Source organism: Alternaria arbusti (assembly GCF_024043155.1).
Source record: "Alternaria arbusti strain BMP 1465 chromosome Unknown scaffold_1, whole genome shotgun sequence".
NCBI lineage: Eukaryota > Fungi > Ascomycota > Dothideomycetes > Pleosporales > Pleosporaceae > Alternaria > Alternaria arbusti.
In genome coordinates, this window is record NW_026249941.1 from 1,906,819 (window position 1) to 1,929,028 (window position 22,210).

The 22,210-nt window shown below is 53.7% G+C and overlaps 8 protein-coding genes across 8 annotated transcripts; 1 reads left to right on the top strand and 7 right to left on the bottom strand.

Annotated features, from left to right (window-relative positions):
• J4E86_000686 (uncharacterized protein) lies at positions 1 to 1,360 on the bottom strand (the record flags this gene model as incomplete). The annotated part of the gene is made up of 2 exons (XM_051441259.1): positions 1 to 1,157; positions 1,213 to 1,360. The coding sequence occupies 2 exons, from the start codon at positions 1,358 to 1,360 to the stop codon at positions 1 to 3; spliced, it is 1,305 nt and encodes a 434-aa protein (XP_051307430.1).
• Positions 1,361 to 2,485: 1,125 nt separating this feature from the next.
• Positions 2,486 to 3,987, bottom strand: J4E86_000687 (uncharacterized protein; the record flags this gene model as incomplete). The annotated part of the gene is given in 2 exon segments (XM_051441260.1): positions 2,486 to 3,837; positions 3,849 to 3,987. The coding sequence occupies 2 exon segments, from the start codon at positions 3,985 to 3,987 to the stop codon at positions 2,486 to 2,488; spliced, it is 1,491 nt and encodes a 496-aa protein (XP_051307431.1).
• Positions 3,988 to 4,909: 922 nt separating this feature from the next.
• J4E86_000688 (uncharacterized protein) lies at positions 4,910 to 6,630 on the bottom strand (the record flags this gene model as incomplete). Its single annotated transcript, XM_051441261.1, has 3 exons — positions 4,910 to 6,157; positions 6,210 to 6,335; positions 6,388 to 6,630. 3 exons carry the CDS (start codon positions 6,628 to 6,630, stop codon positions 4,910 to 4,912), a joined length of 1,617 nt encoding a protein of 538 aa, XP_051307432.1.
• A 1,759-nt stretch (positions 6,631 to 8,389) lies between these two features.
• Positions 8,390 to 10,155, bottom strand: J4E86_000689 (uncharacterized protein; the record flags this gene model as incomplete). Its single annotated transcript, XM_051441262.1, has 2 exons — positions 8,390 to 8,488; positions 8,539 to 10,155. 2 exons carry the CDS (start codon positions 10,153 to 10,155, stop codon positions 8,390 to 8,392), a joined length of 1,716 nt encoding a protein of 571 aa, XP_051307433.1.
• A 3,066-nt stretch (positions 10,156 to 13,221) lies between these two features.
• J4E86_000690 (uncharacterized protein) lies at positions 13,222 to 14,373 on the top strand (the record flags this gene model as incomplete). The annotated part of the gene is made up of 2 exons (XM_051441263.1): positions 13,222 to 13,257; positions 13,318 to 14,373. The coding sequence occupies 2 exons, from the start codon at positions 13,222 to 13,224 to the stop codon at positions 14,371 to 14,373; spliced, it is 1,092 nt and encodes a 363-aa protein (XP_051307434.1).
• Positions 14,374 to 14,582: 209 nt separating this feature from the next.
• Positions 14,583 to 15,174, bottom strand: J4E86_000691 (uncharacterized protein; the record flags this gene model as incomplete). Its single annotated transcript, XM_051441264.1, has 2 exons — positions 14,583 to 14,803; positions 14,877 to 15,174. 2 exons carry the CDS (start codon positions 15,172 to 15,174, stop codon positions 14,583 to 14,585), a joined length of 519 nt encoding a protein of 172 aa, XP_051307435.1.
• A 1,654-nt stretch (positions 15,175 to 16,828) lies between these two features.
• J4E86_000692 (uncharacterized protein) lies at positions 16,829 to 17,651 on the bottom strand (the record flags this gene model as incomplete). The annotated part of the gene is made up of 2 exons (XM_051441265.1): positions 16,829 to 17,464; positions 17,541 to 17,651. The coding sequence occupies 2 exons, from the start codon at positions 17,649 to 17,651 to the stop codon at positions 16,829 to 16,831; spliced, it is 747 nt and encodes a 248-aa protein (XP_051307436.1).
• Positions 17,652 to 19,022: 1,371 nt separating this feature from the next.
• On the bottom strand, positions 19,023 to 20,295 carry J4E86_000693 (uncharacterized protein; the record flags this gene model as incomplete). The annotated part of the gene is made up of 2 exons (XM_051441266.1): positions 19,023 to 19,042; positions 19,092 to 20,295. The coding sequence occupies 2 exons, from the start codon at positions 20,293 to 20,295 to the stop codon at positions 19,023 to 19,025; spliced, it is 1,224 nt and encodes a 407-aa protein (XP_051307437.1).
• Between the last annotated feature and the right edge of the window lie 1,915 nt (positions 20,296 to 22,210).

Genomic DNA, 22,210 nt, shown 5'->3' on the forward strand with positions numbered 1-22,210 from the left:
CTAAACACTTCCGTGTTTTCTTCTGTAGTGACCTGTCGTGCCGATCGGTCCTGCTCCACCCTTCTCCACCCAGCTATCTACGCCACTTAATCTTCCTTGCGTAGGTGGCACCGGGTTCTCACCGCGTTCAACCATGGGATGATGGAGACCTACCTTCTGCGACAAAGCGACATGTATCTCATCTGGCGACTTGTTTGCCCATGCTCTCGTGCTCAGATATGAAAGGGGATACAGCGGCATGTTTTCTTCACGACCCATAAAGTCGTTGACGAGAGGCGCAACGCGTGACATGATAATGTCAAGGTCTTGGCGGATTTGCTGGCAGAAGGCATCCAGAGGTAGGTCATTGACGTCGTGTCCGAAAGGGTCTTCGATCTCACGGCCGATGAAAGCGATACCCAGAATGATGTACGCTGCGACCACACATGCAGGGATGGTGATCCAGCCTAAGCTGTTGTAGCATTGGAACGGCAGCAACAGAATGTACAGCCAAGTGACCTGGGATATGGCGATGGAGTACGCAAGTGGAAGCGGTGTGTTCAGGATTCTCTCCGTGCCACACGACACTTCGTCCATGATTGTCAGCGAGTCCAAAGTCTGGGTTTGATAGATACTGTAGTCTCTCAACGTGCCGTTGTCGTATAGAACTTTCATGTACGCAGAGAGGTGAGATAAAATCTCAAGGGGTAGGTCACCGAGAGGCACGCGCGATTGCTTGACGTGTTTGCGTGGGTTGGGCGTCGCCATGGGCATGCCGAGTAGCTGACAAGTCCGCCTGAAAGCGCTCGGAGGGTCGGGCGCAGGCATATCCGCTGCTTGCGCAAAGGTGTCCAGATGACCGACCAGGTGCTTCAGATCCTCATAATGCGTTCCTGGCTCAAACCGCAGTTTGTGCTTCACTGCGACAGCGAAAGCCACGATCAGGTTCAAGCAGCTGACCTTGCCGAGCAGATCTTGCTTCCCCAACCCCGCATCAGCACCATGTCTCTCTTCAGCGTGTATCCATATCAGACGAGCCAAGATGTGCGATGCGAGTCGGAGGCGCCCCCAAAGCTGTCGACCTTGGAAGTAGCGGTCCATCGAGGTAGAACTGCGGACGCTGAGGGCCAGACTGACGACAAAGCCTAGTACGGTGATGAAGACTTGGTCGGTTCCAACTGCGCAATGTTAGAATATGGCTTTCTAGTACAGGAAGAAAATGATATGGCTTACGGTCATATACAAGCTTCGAGATGCAAGTAACGGCGGTGGCCCACCCGCCTACCAGCAAAACGGGTATAACAAGCTTAGGTGTGATGCTGCCGTGAAGTCGCAGCATCATCGGAAACTTCGAGTGATGGCTGAGTTCGCGCGGCCCCATCTACCCTCCTTAGCAAGTTGCGCGTCCATATACTGCTTGATCCTCTGCAGGTAACATACGAAGTATCCATCGCCAGACGATCTCGGCATGTTTCTTCACTCGTGTGGATAGAAGAGATATGAATCGCGGCGCTGCGTGATTATACGAGTGTCGAGGGAGGTTAGGTGAGATAGGATAGGATCTGTGTGGGAGTGTAGCGTCATGGCTGTGCGATCATTTCGACGCCGTTGTGGCAGTCATCTGTAGGAGTAGCAGGTACAATGTGTGGCGTACAGCTACTTGCCCTTTCCCTCTGTTACATGAAGGTAGCGCCTACCTGCAGATGAAGTAATTTCGGTGGCATCGGCGTTTTCTTCGGAGTCTGCAAGAAACATTCGTCGCTCGCACAGAAGCAGACGCGTCATGTCATGGGTGGTGATGCGGCCGGCAATGTATGTATGAGTCTGTCCTGGTTGCGGACCTTCATCTTCTCAGTGTCGATTGGCAGACGTCGTACAATAGCGGCATCATACCCGCGACTGCTGCTAGCATGGCATACGCGCAGCGAGACAGCGAGGAAGTTGTGAGAGACGTCGCTGGTGGATTGAGGCATCACCCGTTCCGCTTGCGGCCCCACTTAATGACGTCACGCGCTCCGAAGCTCGCGTCAAACTTCACGCCGACGCACCTCAACTACCCAGATGCCACTCACTACGCGCACTACATCTCCACGATATTCTTACTTCCAATGAACTCGCAGAAAGCAGATTCACAATTGCGGTTGATGCCCATGATCCGTAACGAGCGGGCGCGGCACAATATCGTCATGTACAGCCAGACACATCGGCCGTCAGCCTCAGATGTTGGATTGCGTCACTGATACTAGGCATAGAACCTAGCCAAAGCGCCTAAGTCTGTAGAGAAATAGATCCATTTACCAAAAGTATCAAGCCCTCTTTACCACCTGCTCGAGGGGAGAACGCTGTGCACCAAACCTGGCTGCGACGAGCGGAAACTGAACAATCACACATACCAGAAGAGAAGCAAATCAAATTATCCCGCACTGAGCACACCATACGCCTCCCTCACCTGAGGGAATGCGAAAACTCCAACCGAATCAGCACCGCGCCTCTAAGGTCACTGCGTCTAGGTCCTACGGGTGCGGCTTTTCTGCGGCTCTTCTACATCGGACGCGTCCTCAGGATTGTAGCGAGTACGCTTGCGACTAGTTGCCGGTGTAGGCGCCACTACGATGGTCAGTAAAGTCCCATGGTGCCTGATGATAGACCTACGAATCTGCTTTTTCTTCCCGGGCTTCTTGACAGGCCGGTCTTCGCGCTTTCGACCATGGGCAAGGTCCTTCTGGCGCTCATCGTTCTGTTCGCGGTTGCTCGAGCTGATTTGAAGAACAGCATCCGGGCACAACACGTATTCTTCGACACACCCTCCACGCAGCAACTTATCAACACGGCTCTTATACGACTTCAACACCCCCACTACACTGGAAATGCGCTCTTTGAATGTGAGCTCCCGATATTCCTCGCAGCGCTCGATCATTACCGGATCCAGGATCGAGACGAATGCTGTGCCTTCCCGGTAGATGCGTTCAGTCGTTTCCTTGTTCATGTTAGCGCCTGTCATTGCGTAACCTGCAGCGACACTGACCAATATCTCCCAGCAGAGACGCTCCTTAATCCAGGGCTTGTACACCGTGTCCTTAGCGATACTCTGCTTGCATTTTGTCTTCCCGGGGTCTCCAACCCCGTCTTCGTTCGATTCTTCCGCACTCTCTGCCAACCAGCGTTTCTTGAGCATGGGGCTCGACTTCTTGTCCTGGATATCGCTGGTGTCTTGAATGGCTGCAAAGAGCTCACGAACAACTGCGACCCGTTCTTCTTTGGTGTTTGGCAGGGTGTCATCTTCACGAGGTGGCCAGTCCAGCCCCCGAGCTCCTTGGCGGGCTTCTGTGACTTCCGTGAAGTACAAGCCGAATGAGTTTACTGGCGGTGCTTGTTGCTTGTCCTTCTTCGCCTTTGCGCTCATCTTCATCTTCGTCTTGTGGACCGAAGCACGTTGCTCAGCTCCGACAACTGCAGCGGAAAGTTCGTCCTGCTCTTCAATTTCCAACGTTTTACTCTTGTTCTTCGTCTTTCCCTTTTCGGACCAGACGGGACTGTGCACCACGGGCGTCTCTTCGGGCTCTCCACTCTCCCCACTTCGCGGGACATACTCTTTCCAACGGCGGCTGTCTTTATCGCGGTGACTAGCGGGAATCTTGTCTTCGAGCCGTGGATGAAAGGCTTGTGGGAGCCCTGCAAAAGGAGCAACACCATGTGGAATCTGTAAACCAGACATACGGCCGTTGTTGTTGTATAGCCAGGACGCGTCTTCCCAACGAGAGGGGTATGGTTGCGAGACAAAGGGTCCGTGCGTTGCGGCGATAGTGTCATTCTGACCAAGCCACACTGCATCGGGGCTGGCAATATGTTCTTCTGGGCCTGGAAAGTACTGAGACCTTTGGTTTCCACGACTGCTGGTGAGCTGCGGATGTTCCCGTTCATGAACAAACCGATCTCGAAACAGCGTCCTCGCATCGCCTTGGTCAAGGCCCAACACAGCCCGTTCCACTGGCCCTTCGTAGGGCGCATGTCTGTTGATTTATCTTGTTCCTCTCTGATCATCGGATACAGTGCGTTGAGGCTGGCCTTGGTCGTGGGGATCGTATGTACTGGCAAATCGGCCCAAAGAGTCCATACCCGTCTGGGAGGATGAAGCAGTTGGAGGACGCATCTCGACAGTCGTATAAGCGGCAGTCAGTGGTGATCAGGCAGTTCGGGCAGATTTCGAGATCGATATAGGTTTTGCTCGCGAGGTAGGAATTCTATCGGAGATATGGCAGATCCCGATATCTGTCAGATAGCTGTGCAACACTAACGAGAGGGGCGATCTCAAAATCGAGTTTGAATAAAGCCGCGAAAAGATTGAAACAATGTTTGTCAACGCGGATGTTGTGGAATAAGTTGTACACAGAAGTAGGTGTGTTGTAATATTCGCGACTGTTCGCTGACTAGTACAGGTCGGGTTGGCGCTCTGACTAGTGTGATGAAAGGAAGCGGCACACCGAACACGAGCGCGACAATGACGAGCATCACATCCCCGAATCTGGAGCGCTCTTGAAGGGTATACAAGAGTGGAGAAACTGCGAGAATTCCTCATGTTGACAGCCTCACGTAGCTTGACACTGCTGTTCAACCCGCGATATATGTGATCCCAGCAAGGCGACTGCTGGAAGACTCGCCTCCACTTCCTAGCCTGGATATGTGCAGTCACTAGACATTAATCCGGGTTGAAAATTGACAAGAGCTTTAAGTTAAGTGATCTATCCTCGGGGTATCTCCCACCGTAGTACAACCTCCATCAAACACAACCTAACCAGCGCTCATTACTTACATGGTCTATAAGTTGTAAGTAAGCAGCACTATCGAGACTTCGCCAGGCTCGAGCCTAAAGGGCTACCCCACGATCGTACTGTTACTGCCCTCCAGATTTTCAGTACTCTGCTAAGGTCTCTCATCCGTTGGTCCGATCGCTTGCCGGAGTTTGGGTGGCAGATCTAGTGCCCATGGTGCTACCTGGGCGGTGAACTTCTTCATACTGGAACTTCTCAAAGCTCTCATCACCCCGAGAACGCGCATAGTTATGAGAGCGCTTAGCTGCAGGCTCCATCTTGTATCCTCCGTCACCATCTGCCGGACGCTTCCCGGGTGCTGCTGGTCCACCAGGGGGCTTTTGACGTGGACTGAACGTACCTGACTGACCACCCGTAGCCATATAGTTGTTGTACAGCGACGGCAACATACGTACATGCTTCAGAAGCTGCTCCTGCTCCTGAGGAGTCGGATGCCTAAGCCCTTGCGGATACGGATGAATCTGAGTCTGTACTATGCGCTGCTGGTCCGACATAGTCGACCACTCTTCTTCGAACCGTGGTAGATGGCGGAGGGACGTCAGCGGCAAGGCGACGTACTTGGCAATGTCCCTCCCCAACATGACATTATCGGCTGCGACTTTCGAGTGCCAGAACAGACGTGCAAGATAATGAATCCGCTGTGGAAAAGTAAAATCCATATCCTCTGCGTTCAGCGACTCAAACTCCTTGCATCGACGGAACGGCAAGCCAGCGACACCCATTTTGTGGATGCGCATAGCGTTGCTGACGATGATGTGGGCGGTCGCTTCGATGTCTCTAGGGTCTGCCCATGTACCTGTGTCGGAGAACTTGACGGCGTAGGGATATACGTCGGCGACTGTATCCCATAGGTTGGAGAGGTTGACGAGACCGAAACAGATCTTCTTGACATAATACGATTTCTCCGCTTCGTTTTGTGGTACAGCGTAGGCGCCAGTCGACGGTCGCCATATGATTTCTTCTAGGTAAGATGCGACAGCCGCGCCGGTGGGTAATTCGAGTTCAGCGAACGACGAGATCGAGTAGGGTTGTAGTAGTGGTCTTGATGGGCTGGGTACGGGACACTGGTTATGCATCTGATCGAGGTCGATATCGAGTTGGGGTAGCCAGGAGTTAGGTACCGCGGACGTATCGGTCAAAAGGTTTTGCTTGTAATCTTCTCGATAGCGGGTATACGGGGTTGCGATCGGGCGTTGGGGTGGGCCCGGGTTGAACGGGCGAGAGTCTGATAGGGTTGCCCAGGGTGGGTAGCCTGCCTGTGATAAAGCTTGAGAGTATCGGCGAGCGTCCATAGGTTGTGCGAAACCAGTGGGCTGTCTGTTAGACAGTGTTGGTGTGATCCAGCCTTCCTGCTGTCATGTTAGTTGAAGTATCATTTACACTGATCATGCAGATACTTACAGTCTTTAGTGCCTGATTTACCAAGCTGGGACTCATGGTGGGATAATTCGGTTGACCCATAGGCGAGAACACGTTGTTCCTTGACGTTTGAGCCCCATTTGGTTGGACGTTGGGGCTGTATGCGAACTGCTATACGTTAGTTGCTATATCATCTGGTAGCCAAGGAGCGAAAGCTTACCACGTCATCGGCTGAGACGCTCTGGTTACGCTGGGAGCCTGGGCGACTGCCGCTGAAGTCATTGTGGCCTTGCGCCATAACAGAGTGCGATCTCGTGTTCAAGCGCGATACGTCACCTCGATCACCGGGTACCTGCGCGGGCTCTTTCTTGTTGTTACGCGGACCGACCATCTCGAACGCCTTGGAATAGTTGAGCGGGGGTGTCTTGAAGAGGTCTTCCAATGTCACGATGCGATATATCATTGCTCCACGCTATGCGCCAAGGCTCGTGCCTAGACGCACGGGGTAATTCGGACAGAGATGAGTTAGCGTCATATCAAATGTCTGCTACGGCTTCACGGGCTCAGTGAGCATGATTGCGTGATATCGTAGTACGTCACCGGTTCTGGGGAGTTGGGTTGATGAAAGTACGGGGTTCCATTATGATTGTGACTCTCGTTCTTAGAGAAGACCTAATTCTGTAGTAGAGTAGAGTAGAGTAGCGTATGAAATTTTGAAGTCGTAGAGTCGTGAGTGGTTGATTTCGTCAGCGTGATGCCATGGTAGGAGTTGAGTTACAGTAAAGCCACGTCAGATTTGTAATCACCGTTTTTCTAATCAAGATGCGAGGTCAACAAGTCAAGATTTAGAAAGAGATGGAATTCCGATAATCCCTGGATTGCTCCTTGCGTCAATCTAAGTGCCTTGTGTATAGATAACCACGATGTGCGATCTCGTCAAACTCTCAAAAAATGACATCGCTCAATCGCTCAACCAATTGCAGGAGCGCTCGCACATCCAATCCCTCTCCAAAGACCAAAACGCCGACACCAAGGAAACAACTTCATGGGTATAATATAATCATGAGAAACATAAATCGGTCGTCCGTCGTTGCTTTACCGCTCATCACATAACAGCGCATCCCATCTTCTTCTTCCCCTTGGCCTTCTTCTCTCCAACAAGGACGCCATCCATCCTGGAACTGCGCCCAGTACCTCCACTCCCACCAAGGAGATCGCCCACACTCTGCGACGCCCTATGCACGCCACCTTGCTGTGGCCCGTAGTAACTCCCATAGGGATGGTTGTACTGCGCACTTTGATCTGTTCTTGGCGGCGCACTGATCGGGAATCTTTGACCGGCTGAGTACTGTTGGTCTGGAGCAGCCAGAGGTGGCAGGGTGTTCCTTGGCTGACTTGAATTGTTGACTGGCGGCGCAGGGTAGGGCATGCTCATGCGTGGGTTGCTCATAGGTAGAGGACGGCGCTGGACAGCAATGTTTGGAGCCGAGCCGCGGCGGGAGGCTGGAATACTGGGGACAGGTGGAGCGTAGAGATCGAGATTATCGTGAGGAACGCGTTGAGTGCGCCCATTTGTGGGACGGCGGGTGGGCATGTGGGAAGCGGTGCTCGGGTATGCGGATTGGGGTTGCGGCAAGGGTACATACGACATTTGTTCCGATGGTGATCGGGTACTTGATCGCCTCCGTCGTATTGAGCCCGAAGATTGGGGGCTGGGGTATGTGGATGGATGCAGCAGAGATGGGCGACGCCCTGGGTCTGCAGCTGGAGGTGATGATACGTCGACGGAAGATATCGATTGTTGGCGCTGATGGTAAGGGTGCGACGGAGACATTTGGGAGGGGTTAATGGTTGCGGACATGTTTGGTAGTGGAGGAACGGGCGGTATGGAAGATGATGAATGGGTATGAGGTAAGCGGGGTACAGGGGGCGCATCCGGATGGCTCAGGCTGACACTCTCTGCTGCTGCTGCGGTGGTCGTATATGCTGGCGGAGGTGGCACCCAGTTGTCGGCATCACTTTCGTGTGGTAGCTCTCGATGGCCGTCTGCACGGCGGTACTCCAGGGGTCTGAAAGGCAGAGCACGCAGATGCCGACGGTTCGCAGGTGATACCGCCGCGACGGTGGCAGCCCTAGCTAGAGACATCTGAGATCGAGGTTGTTGATTGTCATACGGAGCTTCAAACATTGCCTGTGCCTCTTCCGGTGTCAACTCCTCCGACTCATCGGAAGGCAGTGGTGGTCTTGGCGCATTTCGGTTCGCAGAAGTACGCGCCCGCTGAACAGGCGTGGTTCCAATTCTCGATGGTCTTCGTGCGACACTATCATTTCGATCCTGGGCTCTGCGCTGTGCCATGGTCCTGGTTCGTACCAGTTCCACCTCGCGATCAAAGTCAATCGAGCCTTCCGGTAGCATCTCGCCTGGACAAAGGGGGTCTAAGTCGTATTCAGTCTTGAGCGGCGTCGGTGGAGCGCTTCCCAGGGGCTTTGTCTTGTCGAAATCTAGGACTATCAGAACGCCCTTGGAACCAAGTGGCGCCCCAGGCACATCGTTCTCATCGGGTAGTATGCTCGAGTTGCCGACCGCCACAAGTCGCTGCACATTGGCGTTCAGCCTGACCCATCTGAGCACGCATATTTCTTGCAAAGTACCTGCATTGTCGTTCGGAATGGGGATGCAAAAGCAAGGCTGAATCGGGGCATCCACCTTGGCCTTTTCGCTCGGCTTGTACTCCCAACCTGGTACTTCGTAAATCCAGATGTTGGTGGTACCACGCATCCGCAGGGCCACAGCTGCAAGGTCAGCATTGGGAGAGACTGCGGGCATGGCATCGTCTACAAATTCCGAGCGCGTCCACCTCGCGTGATCCGGTAGGAACATCTTCCTCTGTGTGAAGCGTTGGCATGCAATGTCATAGATGCCCCATGAGTCCTCTTCGGCGTTGAAGGCGAAGAGTTCGTTGAACGTGCCGGTGTCGGCATCTGGAAGCAGGGTAGCTTGGCGTGCTATTCTTGCCGTCTCAGGAAACAGCACCGAGCCGGTCCATGCAGCTTCCGGGGGTTGTGGAATCGGCTCGCCCTCTTCTGTAAGCGGACCATCGTAGAGACCTGGCAGAACGAACAAGGCCGAGCCATCCGACTTCCTCGCATACCCCGTTATGAGCAGTGTGCGACCATCGTCGGAGAACTCCAATGCATCACCGGCGGGTCCAGAAAGCGTACGCCGTGTCGTCTCAGGTACTTCTGGCCCAATGGCAATAACTTCGATGCCGAATTTGTTGCCCGTAATTAAGATGCGCGCGTCCGGTGATATGACGATAGAGCTAGCCTCGTGCACCAGCATGATGGTCCGCCTCTTCTTGATCTGATTATCGCCCTCGCCGTGTATCTCGTATAGATCGACCTGTGAAGGTCTTGATAGCACGGCCAATAGAAAGCCGTCTTCAGTAATATCGATTGCGACCGGCTTGCGCTTGACCTGCAGTGTCCTTGCCCATAGTCGCGGCAGCTGCACGGTCTTGACCAAGAACAGATTCGACGCCGAGTATACCGCAACATATCCACCTTTTCGTGACACATTCACATCGAAGCTATCAGGGAGCGCGGACGAGGACGCAGTATTGGAGACGAGTTCGAGGAGGGTAAGGCTGGGGGCCGCATAGGACGGAGTGGCAATGGGCGTATCGTCATTCGGCCGATCGTCGTAGGTAGTGGCGGATGTCATAGCCGTCGAGTGGCCTGACGAGGAGATAGTGTCGGTATTAGCAATCGACGACGCAGAGAGCAGCGTGTTCACGTGCTCGTAGCCCTCCGAGTCTTCAGAGCTGACGGATGTGGTGCGCGCGCGCTCGTCGTAGGCCGCCCGTTTTCTTTGAGCGCTGCCCTCATCGCTGGCGAACGCGACGCCCTTTCCCCTTCCTTCCGTTGAGGGCGCCGTGCTGTCGAGTTGCGCTCCCGAGTTGAGATGGTGTGAAGGGCTCCCCACCATGGTAAGCCTGATCGCGCCTTCCTTGCGTGGGCAGATGTGGTAAGAGCGGGTGCGAAGAGCGTCAAGTGGGCGTCGGATGCGGCTCCATGAGGATGCCTGTGGTCGCTTGGGTCGTCTTCAGCTGGGACCAAAGCAACATGGGAGCATTGCGATTACTAGTAAGGCAGCTTGGAATGTAGAGGTGTCTAGCAGGCGCTATTGCTGCAGCCAGACACGCTCGGCCAGGGTCACGTTCCTCGTTCAAGCCTGGCCTATACCCGATCTGCCGCTAAGTCCTAGTCCGCTCCGATGCTCCGATGCTATTAACAGCAACACACGGCGCACACAGTCGCCTCGCCCTTTCGTATCCGATAATCCTGCAAAATCTCTATCTACTCCCTACTGACCGCCATGTCGGCCATGCAAGATGCAACACGCCGTGGTCTCCGGTGCGACCTTCACTTGTTTCGCGACACGCTGTCACATCTGTCCACCCTGGATAGCGCAATGCGACATTGTGGAGGCTGAGCTGTTCTGGCGGACCGCCTTTGGGGCCTGGCTAACTGAGGCTAACACGCTGGCGAATCGTGGAGAGCTGGTTGCCCTAGTCGCGCCCTGACGCTTGCAGCAACGAAACGCGAGAGGGCTGGTGGGGCAGACAACTGTCGCTACACCCCCTGCAAAGACATCCTTCTCCTCTCGCTATAGGGCAGTATGTCGCCATTTGGGTGTGGTAGTAGTACAGCGTCTTCTGCCCGCAGCAGTGTGCCTTTCAAGGTTACAATCACGGATGTCGAGTTGAGTCCTCCAATTTCCGCTACTTGCGCACTCCCAAAGCGGAGAACAGTCTTGGGGGGTATACTTTCTTCCACTGGCTGTGAGACTGTCGCATGCGATACTGCAAGTAGAAGCTGATGATGATATAAGATTACACGCCACGTACGCCGTGTACATTGCTTACTAGGTAGTAGATCTCGCCCGTGACCTCCTTGCCGTCAGCGGCACATCATCGTTGCCGGACGCCACTACGACTGGAATAGCAGATCGCGCGTCCTCAGCTCTGGTTAAGCCGGGCGAACGACGTCGGGAGTACAATCGGATATATGTGCATGATGAGATAACCGCGATCGAGTATACAGACATTCTGCTGTGAAGCAACGCCCTGATGATGGTGGAATCATTGCCTGCCTAGGTTCTTCATACCATGCAGGCTTTCCACTTGGCAAGACATGGCGCATGCCCGATAGTCTTCCTAGCTCGGTGTTCTTTTTTCTGTGGACGTGAGAGATATACAATGATGCTGCTATGTGACATCCTATCTCGTCCTACGGGTGTTGAATGTGCATGGCGGAAATTCTGGATCCTGTTTTTTCCAACTCTTCCTCTGTATATGAAGCATGCACCTATTGCGAGATAGGATATAACATCTGCAGGGTTTACCAGTCTTTCCCACTCGTTTGCGCAAATGGGCATAAATATATTATAACGCGAGCGTCCATCTTCGTACGGTATTCGATGTCTGTTCATTGGAGCATTAGCCAGCCGAGGTAGTATAAGCCTCCACAGCTGTCTACGACCGAAGAACGCCTCATGTTGCATGTGCTGGAGGCCTCGTTTGCCGTGAGGGGACATTGCGGGTGCCAATGCTTGTGCGATGTTCGTGATGTGAAGATCGATCAATTCGGCGTCTGAGTGCTGGCCAAGAGAGCGCACGCAGCTCCTCGATGCAGCAATGGCAGGCGAACGTGACTAACAGTTTTCAGTGACTTAGATCAGCGACGTCTTACATTCGCTTGGAAGGCTCATAATGGGTCGAAATTTTGTAATTAGCATAGCTTTGTAGCTCAGTGGCTGGAGTAGAGTTTGAGTGCATAGGAGAACCTCCGGCATGAATACAGAGGATTTGCAGCCAAGATGAGAGCAATGGTGCCATCCACACCAGTTCGAAAGCGTACCTAGGTAGTGTCATGGAAGGAAGCCGATTCGGCGCTGTGTGAGACTCCACGAGGTGCAAATTCCAGAAGCTGGTTGGCGGCATCGCCGGAAAGCGCCTCGGTGCCACATGCAATTGTCAAATTAGTCATGAGTGATTAGGGTCCAAGGCTACCACGATTGCGCCGCCACCCGCGATCGCGCTCGGAATCGCGCCCGTCGCTAACTACATCGTCTTTACCATCTTCCCAATCTCGCTTTCGCCAAATTCTCGCCAAACATCTGCGCGGAGAAACTTGAAATGGAATTAGCCTGCACACATGCAGCCCCTCCAAACTTATATTCGGCGCCCGACGTCAGGTCTTTAGCCTGATTCAGTACAGATGATCAACCCGAAGAGCGACTAACGGTCGGGGCAATGCGACGTTGCGTCTGAATATTCAAACTCTGACCAAATGATCCTCAAAGGCTATGTTTTCAGAAGTTGGATCGAATGTTCTTTCGCACACCTTCATGAGAAAGTCGGCCAATCAAGACATGAAAGAAGATGCTACCTAAGTTTCACTACCACAGCTAGCACCACTATCTCGACCAACATCGTGGTGTGATCGACATACCCAACTGCGAGCCCCTGCAGCGGAAGAACGATCGCCTTCAGCCTACATCGTCAGGCACACGACCTAACATGCCTGAAAATTTTACAACGACATGAACACCGCGTACTCATTGGTACAACCGCGCATTTCCGACAATTGGCTTTGAACCCAACCTGCCACGACATGGGCCTAAAGTATATCGCAAGCTATGATCGGTGTCATTTGGGTCTGCGCTCGAAGTTTATTACCAGAGTGTGCCCCACGCCATCATGGGCCATGCTTGTTGAAGCTTGACATACTCCTAATATACTCCGCGGTTCCGCTCGATCCACTGTCTGCCTGAAATTAGCATCAATGCCCCGTCACTCGCAAACGACATGTTGACACGAGAGTCATGGCAACACCACCACCACCAGATCCTCACTTGATTCCCGCGCCTCCTTCAGCGGCAGCGCTGAGGAGCGGGAAATCCATTGCCGGTGCGACGCTGGCCCTTCAAAGCATCGCTCTGATTGTCTTTGGAGCGCGCATGTGGTCACGATGGATGCCTGTATACAGAATGCAGTGGGACGATTACACCTGCGCTTTGGCATGGGTAAGTAGCAGCTCATGTTCCCTAATATACTCACGATATCGGGTCGACTGACAGAATCAGATTTTGATAGTGGTTAACACATGTCTTCTCCTTGCCGCCACGCCGTATGCTTTCGGTCTCCCACCAGACGAGTTCTTCCTGTCAGACGCGCAAGCTGCAACCAGATTAGCTTCTATCTCTCAACCAATCTGGGGGTGGTCTATGGCCTTGGTCAAGATATCCTTCTCCTTGATGCTTCTTCGGATCTCTCCCTCACAATTCATGAAGCGCTTCCTCTGGTCCATGATCGGTCTACAGATCATACTTGCGGTCTACAACACACTAGCAACACTACTGCAATGCATACCGGTCGAGAAAGCATGGGATCTACTCGGCACAGTTGAAGGCCATTGCTGGAGCAGGACAGGAGTCAGAATCAGCTCGATAACCGTCTCCGTCATCCACATCCTCACCGATTTCATACTCGCCCTCCTTCCCATATCCTTCCTTCGTGGCATTCAGCGTCCTGTTCGCGAACGCGTTATCGTCGGCGCACTCATGGGTCTCGGCTTTTTCACGGGTGTGGCATCGATCTTGAAAATCATCGCTGCTATGAACTTTGGCAAGACGGGCGACCCGATGAACGAAAGCATCATTGTCGGTATGTGGTCCGCTATCGAAGAGCTCGTGGGTTTTATCGTCATCTGCGTACCGACTCTACGCTCGCCGTTCCAACATGTACTGCGTTACCTCGGCGTCGCCAGTGTTCGTATCAAGAACAACGCGTTCTCCCGCGGCTACGGACGTACACAAGAGTCGGAGGTCAACAGGGACAACTTCCGAAATCACAGCCAGAGTCGCCTTGCTACTGTCGAAGGAGACGAAGAGTCTGGCTTCAAATTGAAGGAGCTGCACACGGAGGAGTCGAAGAGATCGTCGGACGAGATGCATTGGCGCGCGAATGAGAGGAATACAGGTAATGGCGAGATATGGTGCACGCATGAGGTCGTGGTTCAGCGAACCTCTCTTAGCGGAAGGCCGTCGCTTGATCAAGCTCATGAAGGTGCAGATGCGCCTTGGAAGGGTGAACCGTTGGAATTTGACTTGGGCTTGGCAAGCAGGCACCTGAGTCGTTAATGAGAGGAATGTTCATAGCGGTTTCGCTGATCACACGAGGGAAAGATAACAGACGTCTGTTTGTTTATTCCAAGCGAGTGTACGAGCTACATGAGAAAAACGAATGTATAATACCCCCACAAACATTTCACACCGTGAACTACAGAGGACGAGCGACCTAATGGGAATCCAAGGTGTTGAACCACATTCTCAATAATTACGAAGCGCACTTAGTTGCGCCCAGGCAAGCTGCGGCCCCTGAGACTGAAGCGGTTGGAGTTGATCTGCTCAGCGTTGACATCAATTCCGTCACAGCGCAACTTGCGATAGCCTTCCAGCCGATCGACGGTCAGGCCACACGTCAGGAATGCCGCGGGGAACGGATAGCACTTTCCAACAGGCACATCATTCGTATCGACCAAATCGCCACTATTGCGGTCGCGGTAGTAAGCTAGATTGCGCAAGCGTATGTTAGCCTCTCACTTCCCCTTTCTATCGCACATCAGGGATAGGAGGACACTTACTCCAGTGATAGCCCTCGAAATTCATCTCCAGGATCTCAATGTTGGCAGGATCATCATCGTCAGAGCGGCCGCAGCCGTCGCCTTCGCAGCGGACGCCACGGCCACTCGCATCGTCGGTGTCAGGCCAGATCCAATCTAGGACAGTGTCGCAGTTGGCTTCGTCCTGGTAGACTTGCCAGCCTTCGACATTCTCCGTGATGCCGTTGCCGCCGATGCCTACGCGGTAGATCTCGAAGTCGGCGGTGACGGCGCTCAGAAGAGAGGCTGTTGCCGCGAGGGTGGTAAGGAGGTACTTCATTGTGGAATAGTTTCGTTGAATGAAGAGATGAGGGTCTGAAGGTGAATGGATTGAGTGATTTATTCCAGTAGACGCGGATGTCCATCCTCTTTTATATGCTGGCATGTCAACCTAAAGACTCTTAAGTCCGCTCCGCAAGAGAATAGTCGACCACACTGGTGTTGCTTTTGGTCATCATGATGTCTACTGTCTCAGGTGTCATGAGCAAACAATCGGATGTCTCTCTCACAATCATTGGCTTCTGCAAGGTTCGGTTGAATACACTGTTGAAGAAGTGGAGTCGTGAGACATGCCCAGGTGGAGTGAGTAGTTGCCATCGTATGGGAACAATCTCGTGAAGCTTGGCTACAGAAGCTTACGTGTCGACCTGAGGTAAGTATGACAGTTTTGATATGAGTACAGACTCTTGACCGTCGCCAAAAAGGATACTCTCCGTGCGTGATTAAAAGCAGTCTGCCAGTACCCAACATACCATGAGTTCTACGGTTCCGGATGTTTGCCTGCCACACCCAGGGCACAGCATTCAGACTTTACCACGAGAGCCATCTTATTCAAACAACTACTCTCACCGGTTCAAGTCCATCACCACCCCATAAGCCACTCTGCCAAGCTCCGCTACGTTCAGAGTCAGCATGCCAAGTTTCGCACACCTACCCGCATACAGACACATAACGCAGTTCACAGTACGCCTGGCTACACAAGCTTACTAGATTAGCTAAACACTACACCACAAACGATACACCATCTGCTCATTGCGGACACATCAACATCGGTTTGGGGGGAAAGGGCATTGCGTTGACACATCAAGCCAATCGCTCTGCTGCTTCGGCACAGCGGGTGCGGTCCGTTCACTGGATATATCCGCGAAGCATCACTTGGCAGGGCGGATATGTTTTTGACTGCCAAGAGTCGTTCGCGAGTGGAGGTGTGTATAGGGTTCATGTGCTTCGCACGTGCACACGGATTGGACTCTGAGCCCCGGCATTAGGCAGTGGAACAAGTCAAGATTATTTGCTCGTTGCTATACGGGCGGAATCGACTGAAAGAAGTGCTTCAGCTTATGGATCACAGCGGCGTGGTCGCATGGTTGGGAGAGAGGTTTGGGTCTGGAACGTGTGTTGAACAAGTATATATCTATAGGCCTGATGCGCTCAATTGGTGATCTTGGCAACACAGGGTTGCTAGTGACAAATGATGGATTCAAGAACTACACATTCAATGTCAGCCCCGACTGCTTCTCATTTAGCCAGCAAGACTACATGAGAGGAACATGGGTAAACCTTTTCTGTCTTGTGCGTCATAATTTGAAGTTTGATGTGCGGGGCACTGTTGGCTGGAGCGCAATGTTACCAAGGTCCCTGATCACTGTTCGTTAGACATCACGTAGGGGGGAATTGACTAGAGGGTATAATCGATTCCATTACGCATCACAAAAGGTCCTTTTGGGTAAGCAATCGCGCCAACGACTATGCAAAACACTCGCATTCCACTCTAGTTACAACCGCCCACCACACACTAGCACACAATCAACGCACAGATTCGGAACCAAACAAGAAGGCGACACCCTACGAGTGAACACCAGGAGTATCATCGAAGAGAAAGGAAACCAATGCTAGTCATAACATAATAACATATCCGGAGTACGGAAATGCGCTTATAGCATGAAAGCGAAAGCGGCAGCGGCACCAGCGAAGCTGAGCGCAGCCTGGACACCGGAAGCAGCGTTGGTGGTAGCCTCAGGGAGCCTGGAGGTGGTAGCGTTGCCACCAGCAGTGGGCATGGGGACGGTGCCGTTGGCGTGGACACCAGTGCTGTAGGCAGGGACCATGGCGGAGGTCATGACGGTGGTGGGGTAAGGAGCCTCGCTGGAGTGGACGGAAGATGGCAGAGGGATGGGGGTGTGGCTAGCGGCAGCAGATGAAGCACCGTATCCGTTTCCGTAGCTGGCAGCGGGGGTAGAGCTGGCGGCAGCGGCGACGCTGCTGGGCTCGATCATGGAGGAAGAGACGGCCTCCTCGCACTTTCCAGCGGAGATGCCGAACTGGGTGGAGTACTGGTACTGGCCGGTGACATCGTCGATGATCTGGATACCGTATCCGTTGGGGCCGTTGGTAGCCTCAAGGGTGGAGGCAGGGGTCCAGCTGAGGGAACCGCTGTTGGAGATACCCTCGGCAATGGAAGGACCGAACTTGACGACGTTGGTGGAGGGGCCCTTGAGGAGGAGGACAGAGACGGTGTTGGGGGTAGTTGGCTGCCAGGTGATGGTGAACTGCTCGCAGGTGGGGACAACCTAGTGGGGCGCATTAGCTTCCAGGGTCTTGTTTGGTTTCGCGATGCGCGCGCAACGCTCAGGGATGCAAACATACCTCGTTCAAAGGACGGGTGATGGGGTTGCCACTGGGCTCGCCAACGGGAGCGTGGATCTGGGCAGCGGCGAGGCCGGCGAAGAAAGTGATGATGGTAGCCTTGGAGTACATGTTGATGGTTGTTGTGGTGGTATTAGGTGATTAACCGGGGTAGATGGAGTATTAAGTAGTGGGAGATGGTTGGTAATGAGTGACTGGTTTCTTAAAGAAGGGCTGAAAACAAAAGTCTTCTGAGGGCTGCAAGATATCTAGGCGAAGGTGAGCAGTAGGAAGAAACAAGACAAGAGGGAGTCAGTCGAACTATATCGATTTTCCCATCCACAAACGGTCAATGCAGGTACCCCTGTTGCCGGCGCAACTTAAGATTGGTGCTCCAGTCCCGTGCAATATCCTTCGGAGCCAGCGCTAGGACGCATTGCACCGCGCTTGGGCACGCGTGACGAATGGCACCGCGACGAGGGATTTAGGCAGCTCGTATTGCAGTGGATTGCGGCGTCTTCAGGAGTGCTTGGTGGCTTTACCGGTCAGCTTGTTGGACGCTGGTGCGGGCTATTCCTGGCTGCTTGGAGATTGCTTCTGTCGCTACTGTCTGCGGGTGCCTGAAAGTTAGGAGCGTTGTTCCTGTCAGCCGGCAGACTGTCAGCAATATCGGCGCTTACACAGCCCTAACAGCTGAAGGGCCGACAGCTCAACGCCGAAGAGATGAGAGTCGCATTTCATCGCGGTGTTTGAGTTTGCGGTGAGGCGGTGTCACGATGCGCGGGCGAGGGTTCTCCAGGTTCTCGCAAGCCGTGGAACGCGATCTGCTTGCTTGTGCCCGAGTCGTGCGCTCTAGCTCAGGTACCGTTGCACTGGCGGCCGTCGAGGCGCCACTGGTTCACGAACAGGCCCCGAAAAGGGAGAGTTAGGTTGGCCCTTTGTCGCACCTTCGTGCGCTCTGGCTCGACGCATCGCCGTCTAAGCGAGGCTGCACATCACAGACATTCATCTCACCGTAGGGCAGGTGCGAGCGAGATGGCTTGGGCCGGGCGCGGCAGCCGCGAACAAGCCCGCGTGCCCGCAAAATCACCGCTTCACCCCATTAAACCTTGACAAAGTAATCCAACTCACAGCTCAGACGTGTCACGATAGTTTGCGTTTGTTTCAATTTCTCCATTGCATTGTTGACTCTACTATTTGTTTATCGTCTCATATTTACATTGCGCCAGGTGCGCCCCTGCCCAGCCAACAGCTCAATGGGCGGTGCGACGGTGACAGCTGTGTCAGCCGATACAAGCATGGACAGCCCTACTGTATGTGGGTGTCCCATCTAGCGAGTGAATGCGTCGTCGGGGTATCTTCGAAGCGGTATGAAATTCGTTACATCATTACTGGTCGGTGTGTCGAGTAGGAGGTGTTGCGGCGGAGCGAGTGTGTGGTGCATGACGGACGGGAAAAAGAGTAGGATCGCGCCAAGTAGACGTTGCATGAACAACGAGGCACTTAGCCACACTGGCCGGGGTCTAGAGGGTGTCAGTTTCATGCTCATGCGACACCAGAGGGGATACTTACACTTTCGTGCCGTTAGCGGCTGGGGGAAGATACCGTTCTTCAAGAGGTCCTGCATGTCCCATTCGGGTGCGCCCTCAGTCTTCCAGGTCCAGAAAATCCAGCCGGTGGCCTTTTCGTAGGCGTCAAGCTGCGCCTCAATGAAGCGACCGACGTTGTACTTGTCGGCTTCTGACAGGCCCGCAACAGTGCCAGTCGACTTGCCGGTGCAGTCACCGACCTTGGAGCCGCCAAAGGTACCGTCATAACGCGCACCCTTGTCCTTTCCGTTGAGCCACTTTGCGCAGTCGGTAATGCCACCAGTCCATTCACCAGCGATAGTCCACTTGCCGGTGGATGCCATCTGGTTACCAAAGTCGCAAGCGGTCTTGACGTGGTCGTCAATGCTCATAGCAACAGCAGAGTTGTCGAAGATCTCGTAGTGGTGAGTGTCGAGGAGAAGGTTCCACATTCCAGCACCCCAGTTACCCCACGAAGTTACACCCTGGAAAGCATCGTGGAAGGTGACTGCAACATTCGAGTCCCTCAAGTTGCCCCAACCATCCATGTAGAATTGTCGGACCGTGTTCATGTCGAGACTGGGGCCCAGAGGCTCGTTGAGAAGCTCGATAGCTGAGACGGCGGGATGCGACGCGTGATCATCGCGGATCTTGTTGAGGACTTTGATGGTGTAGGCCACTGAATCGCCCTGAGTCCAGCCAACGTTGCCGTATTTGCCAGAGTTGTCGAACCCGTTCTGGGATTCGGGTGCGCCATGAAGATCAATCATAACATGGAGACCAACATCGGACGCCCAGTCGAGCGCTTCTCCGAGCTTGTCGTACGCGCCTGGTAGATATGGGTCGCCGTCACGTGGGAGTACGCTCCAATAGCCAATTGGAATTCGAACGTGGTTCAAACCAGCACCGGCCATCTGTTCAAAATCGGCTTTGGTGATCCAAGAGTTCCAGTGGTCACGCAGCCTCGACTGTGCTTCTTCCTTGCCGACAGCTGCAACGAGTGTGTACTCGTCTTTTGCGCTGTTGCCCTCGAACATGCTGGGTGTGATCCAGGGCTCGAGAACGAACCATCCACCTGTGTTGACACCGCGGACCTTCTGGTTGTTGTAATCGAACATGGGTGCGCGCTTGATGGGTAGGAGCGGAGATGCGTTTGTGCTCAGAGCAAGCAGGCCAATGGCCGCCGCTGATGTCCAGGATCCGATCATATTGAGATGAGGAGTGTTGTTACTCAACTAACTGAATGCTGTATAACATGCAATTGTACTCGAAAGGAGTACAGGAAAGGTTGTGTAGCTGATGGACCCAGACTTGAACTTGTGCAGACCCATGGCATCGGGGGAAGGACCTCCTTTTAACCAGAACAAAGCGAAGACTCACAAGCCGCCAACACAGCAACAAATTCGCCCCAATTTTCTTCCCAGTCATGCCCACCATACAAGCATGTGTTCGCTGCTTCACGACGTAGGGATGATCTCCTTTCCCGGAGCTCTATCCCAGCTAGCCGCGACAGCTATTCTGGCCACCATTAGGGCGGTGTCGGGGAAGGCAACCAAGGCAACCAACCGCAGTACCGCCGACATGTCGCGATCGAGCAGTGTCGGAACGATGTGTACATCGTTACTTACTCCGGACACGGAGACATCGCTGGCAAATGACGCGGTGACGCAACAGCTCCAATAGGGGAAGCAAGTCGAAGCTACCCCAAGCCGCTTGACAACCGCCACAAAGACCGGTTCCGCCAGCAAGCTACGGTAAAATGGACCCTGAGGGCCTCGGCAGGCCATAGCATAAAGCAAAAGATCTGGGGTCAGGCGGATCAAAGAGGTCAGATGCAGGGTTGGTGCTTGGCGGAAATTGTAAGGGATATTCAGGTACAGCGTGGTGATTGGAGGACTGTTTGATGGCTATGATGTGGGGATCGGCGTGTCTCAGCCACTTAGCTTCCGAGGCGGTGCTCACGCGTTGGAGACGATCTTCGAGAAGCTTGGAACCGCGTCCGAGGAGCGTGGTGATACACCGGAACGTGGACGGTGGGTTCTTGGAAGTGAGTTGGCGTTTGTCAACACCGACTTGTCAAGAGCATGGTCGACAACATGGAAATCCGGTTGCGGCCAAGTTCGTGTAACGTTGCTTCGGGCGTTCCCCGATATCTTCACGGAATACCCTTGGTATGTACTGAGCATCTGATGTCGTACGTTCGTCCACACAGGGCGGCTTAGGAATGCAGACTGCGCTGCAAGCGGCACCGTTGCGGGGAAGGTCAAATGCAGACCTTCGTTGTGGTTCTGTGATCGGCAACACGTCCACATGCAAAACACGCTGTCCCCGGGCAAAAGGCCCACGAGGCCGAAGTTCTTCCAACGTGGTGGAGGTATGATGCCATTATCTGACTCATGCCTTCTCGTGGGCAGTGATCTTTGCCACATGTAGAGGACTGTGGTACCTGGAAGCTGAGACAGGTACCTCTGCCTTGCCAACTGGCTAAAGGCGACATTCATTTGTAAAAGCAAGTTGTTTCGTGCCGTGGTGTCCAACATGCGAGGCAAACCGTGTGGCTTGCCAATAGGGCAGCAGGAGGATGAGCCGCCCCCAGAAGCATTGACGTCATCAATCGCAAACATCTTCTTCACCGTACATTGCCAACTTCCTCTTCTGCACATCACGAGATTCGCCCCCGACACACCGGACGCATATGCAGCTTGCCTAAGTGATGTCGTTACCAGGTTACTGACAAGACACGATTGTCGGGTATAAACGTGCAACGGCGCGCGATCGCGAAAAGCTTGGCTGATGCGGGGAAGGTGGCACGATGCCTTTCCCGGCGCTGGCGAAGTCGGCAGTAGATCTACGAGCGTGATCGTCGGAGCCATGGGAGGGCGTGTGACTGCCAGAAGTTTTCTAGTGACCATCGTGGATGCCCAAAGCTCGCTGAGGTTGATGTACCCGACGAGGATTCGTCTGCCGGCCTGCTAGTCTACCAAGGTGGCAGTTAGCTGCGCAGCGTCATCAGTCATAGTACATCGTGCGATGGGGTGCGGAGATGCGCGGGCGGGTTCGACTACTGGAACCAGTTAAGCTGACGGCATAGGTTTGTGGGGTAGTGTGAAGCATCGTGAGTGA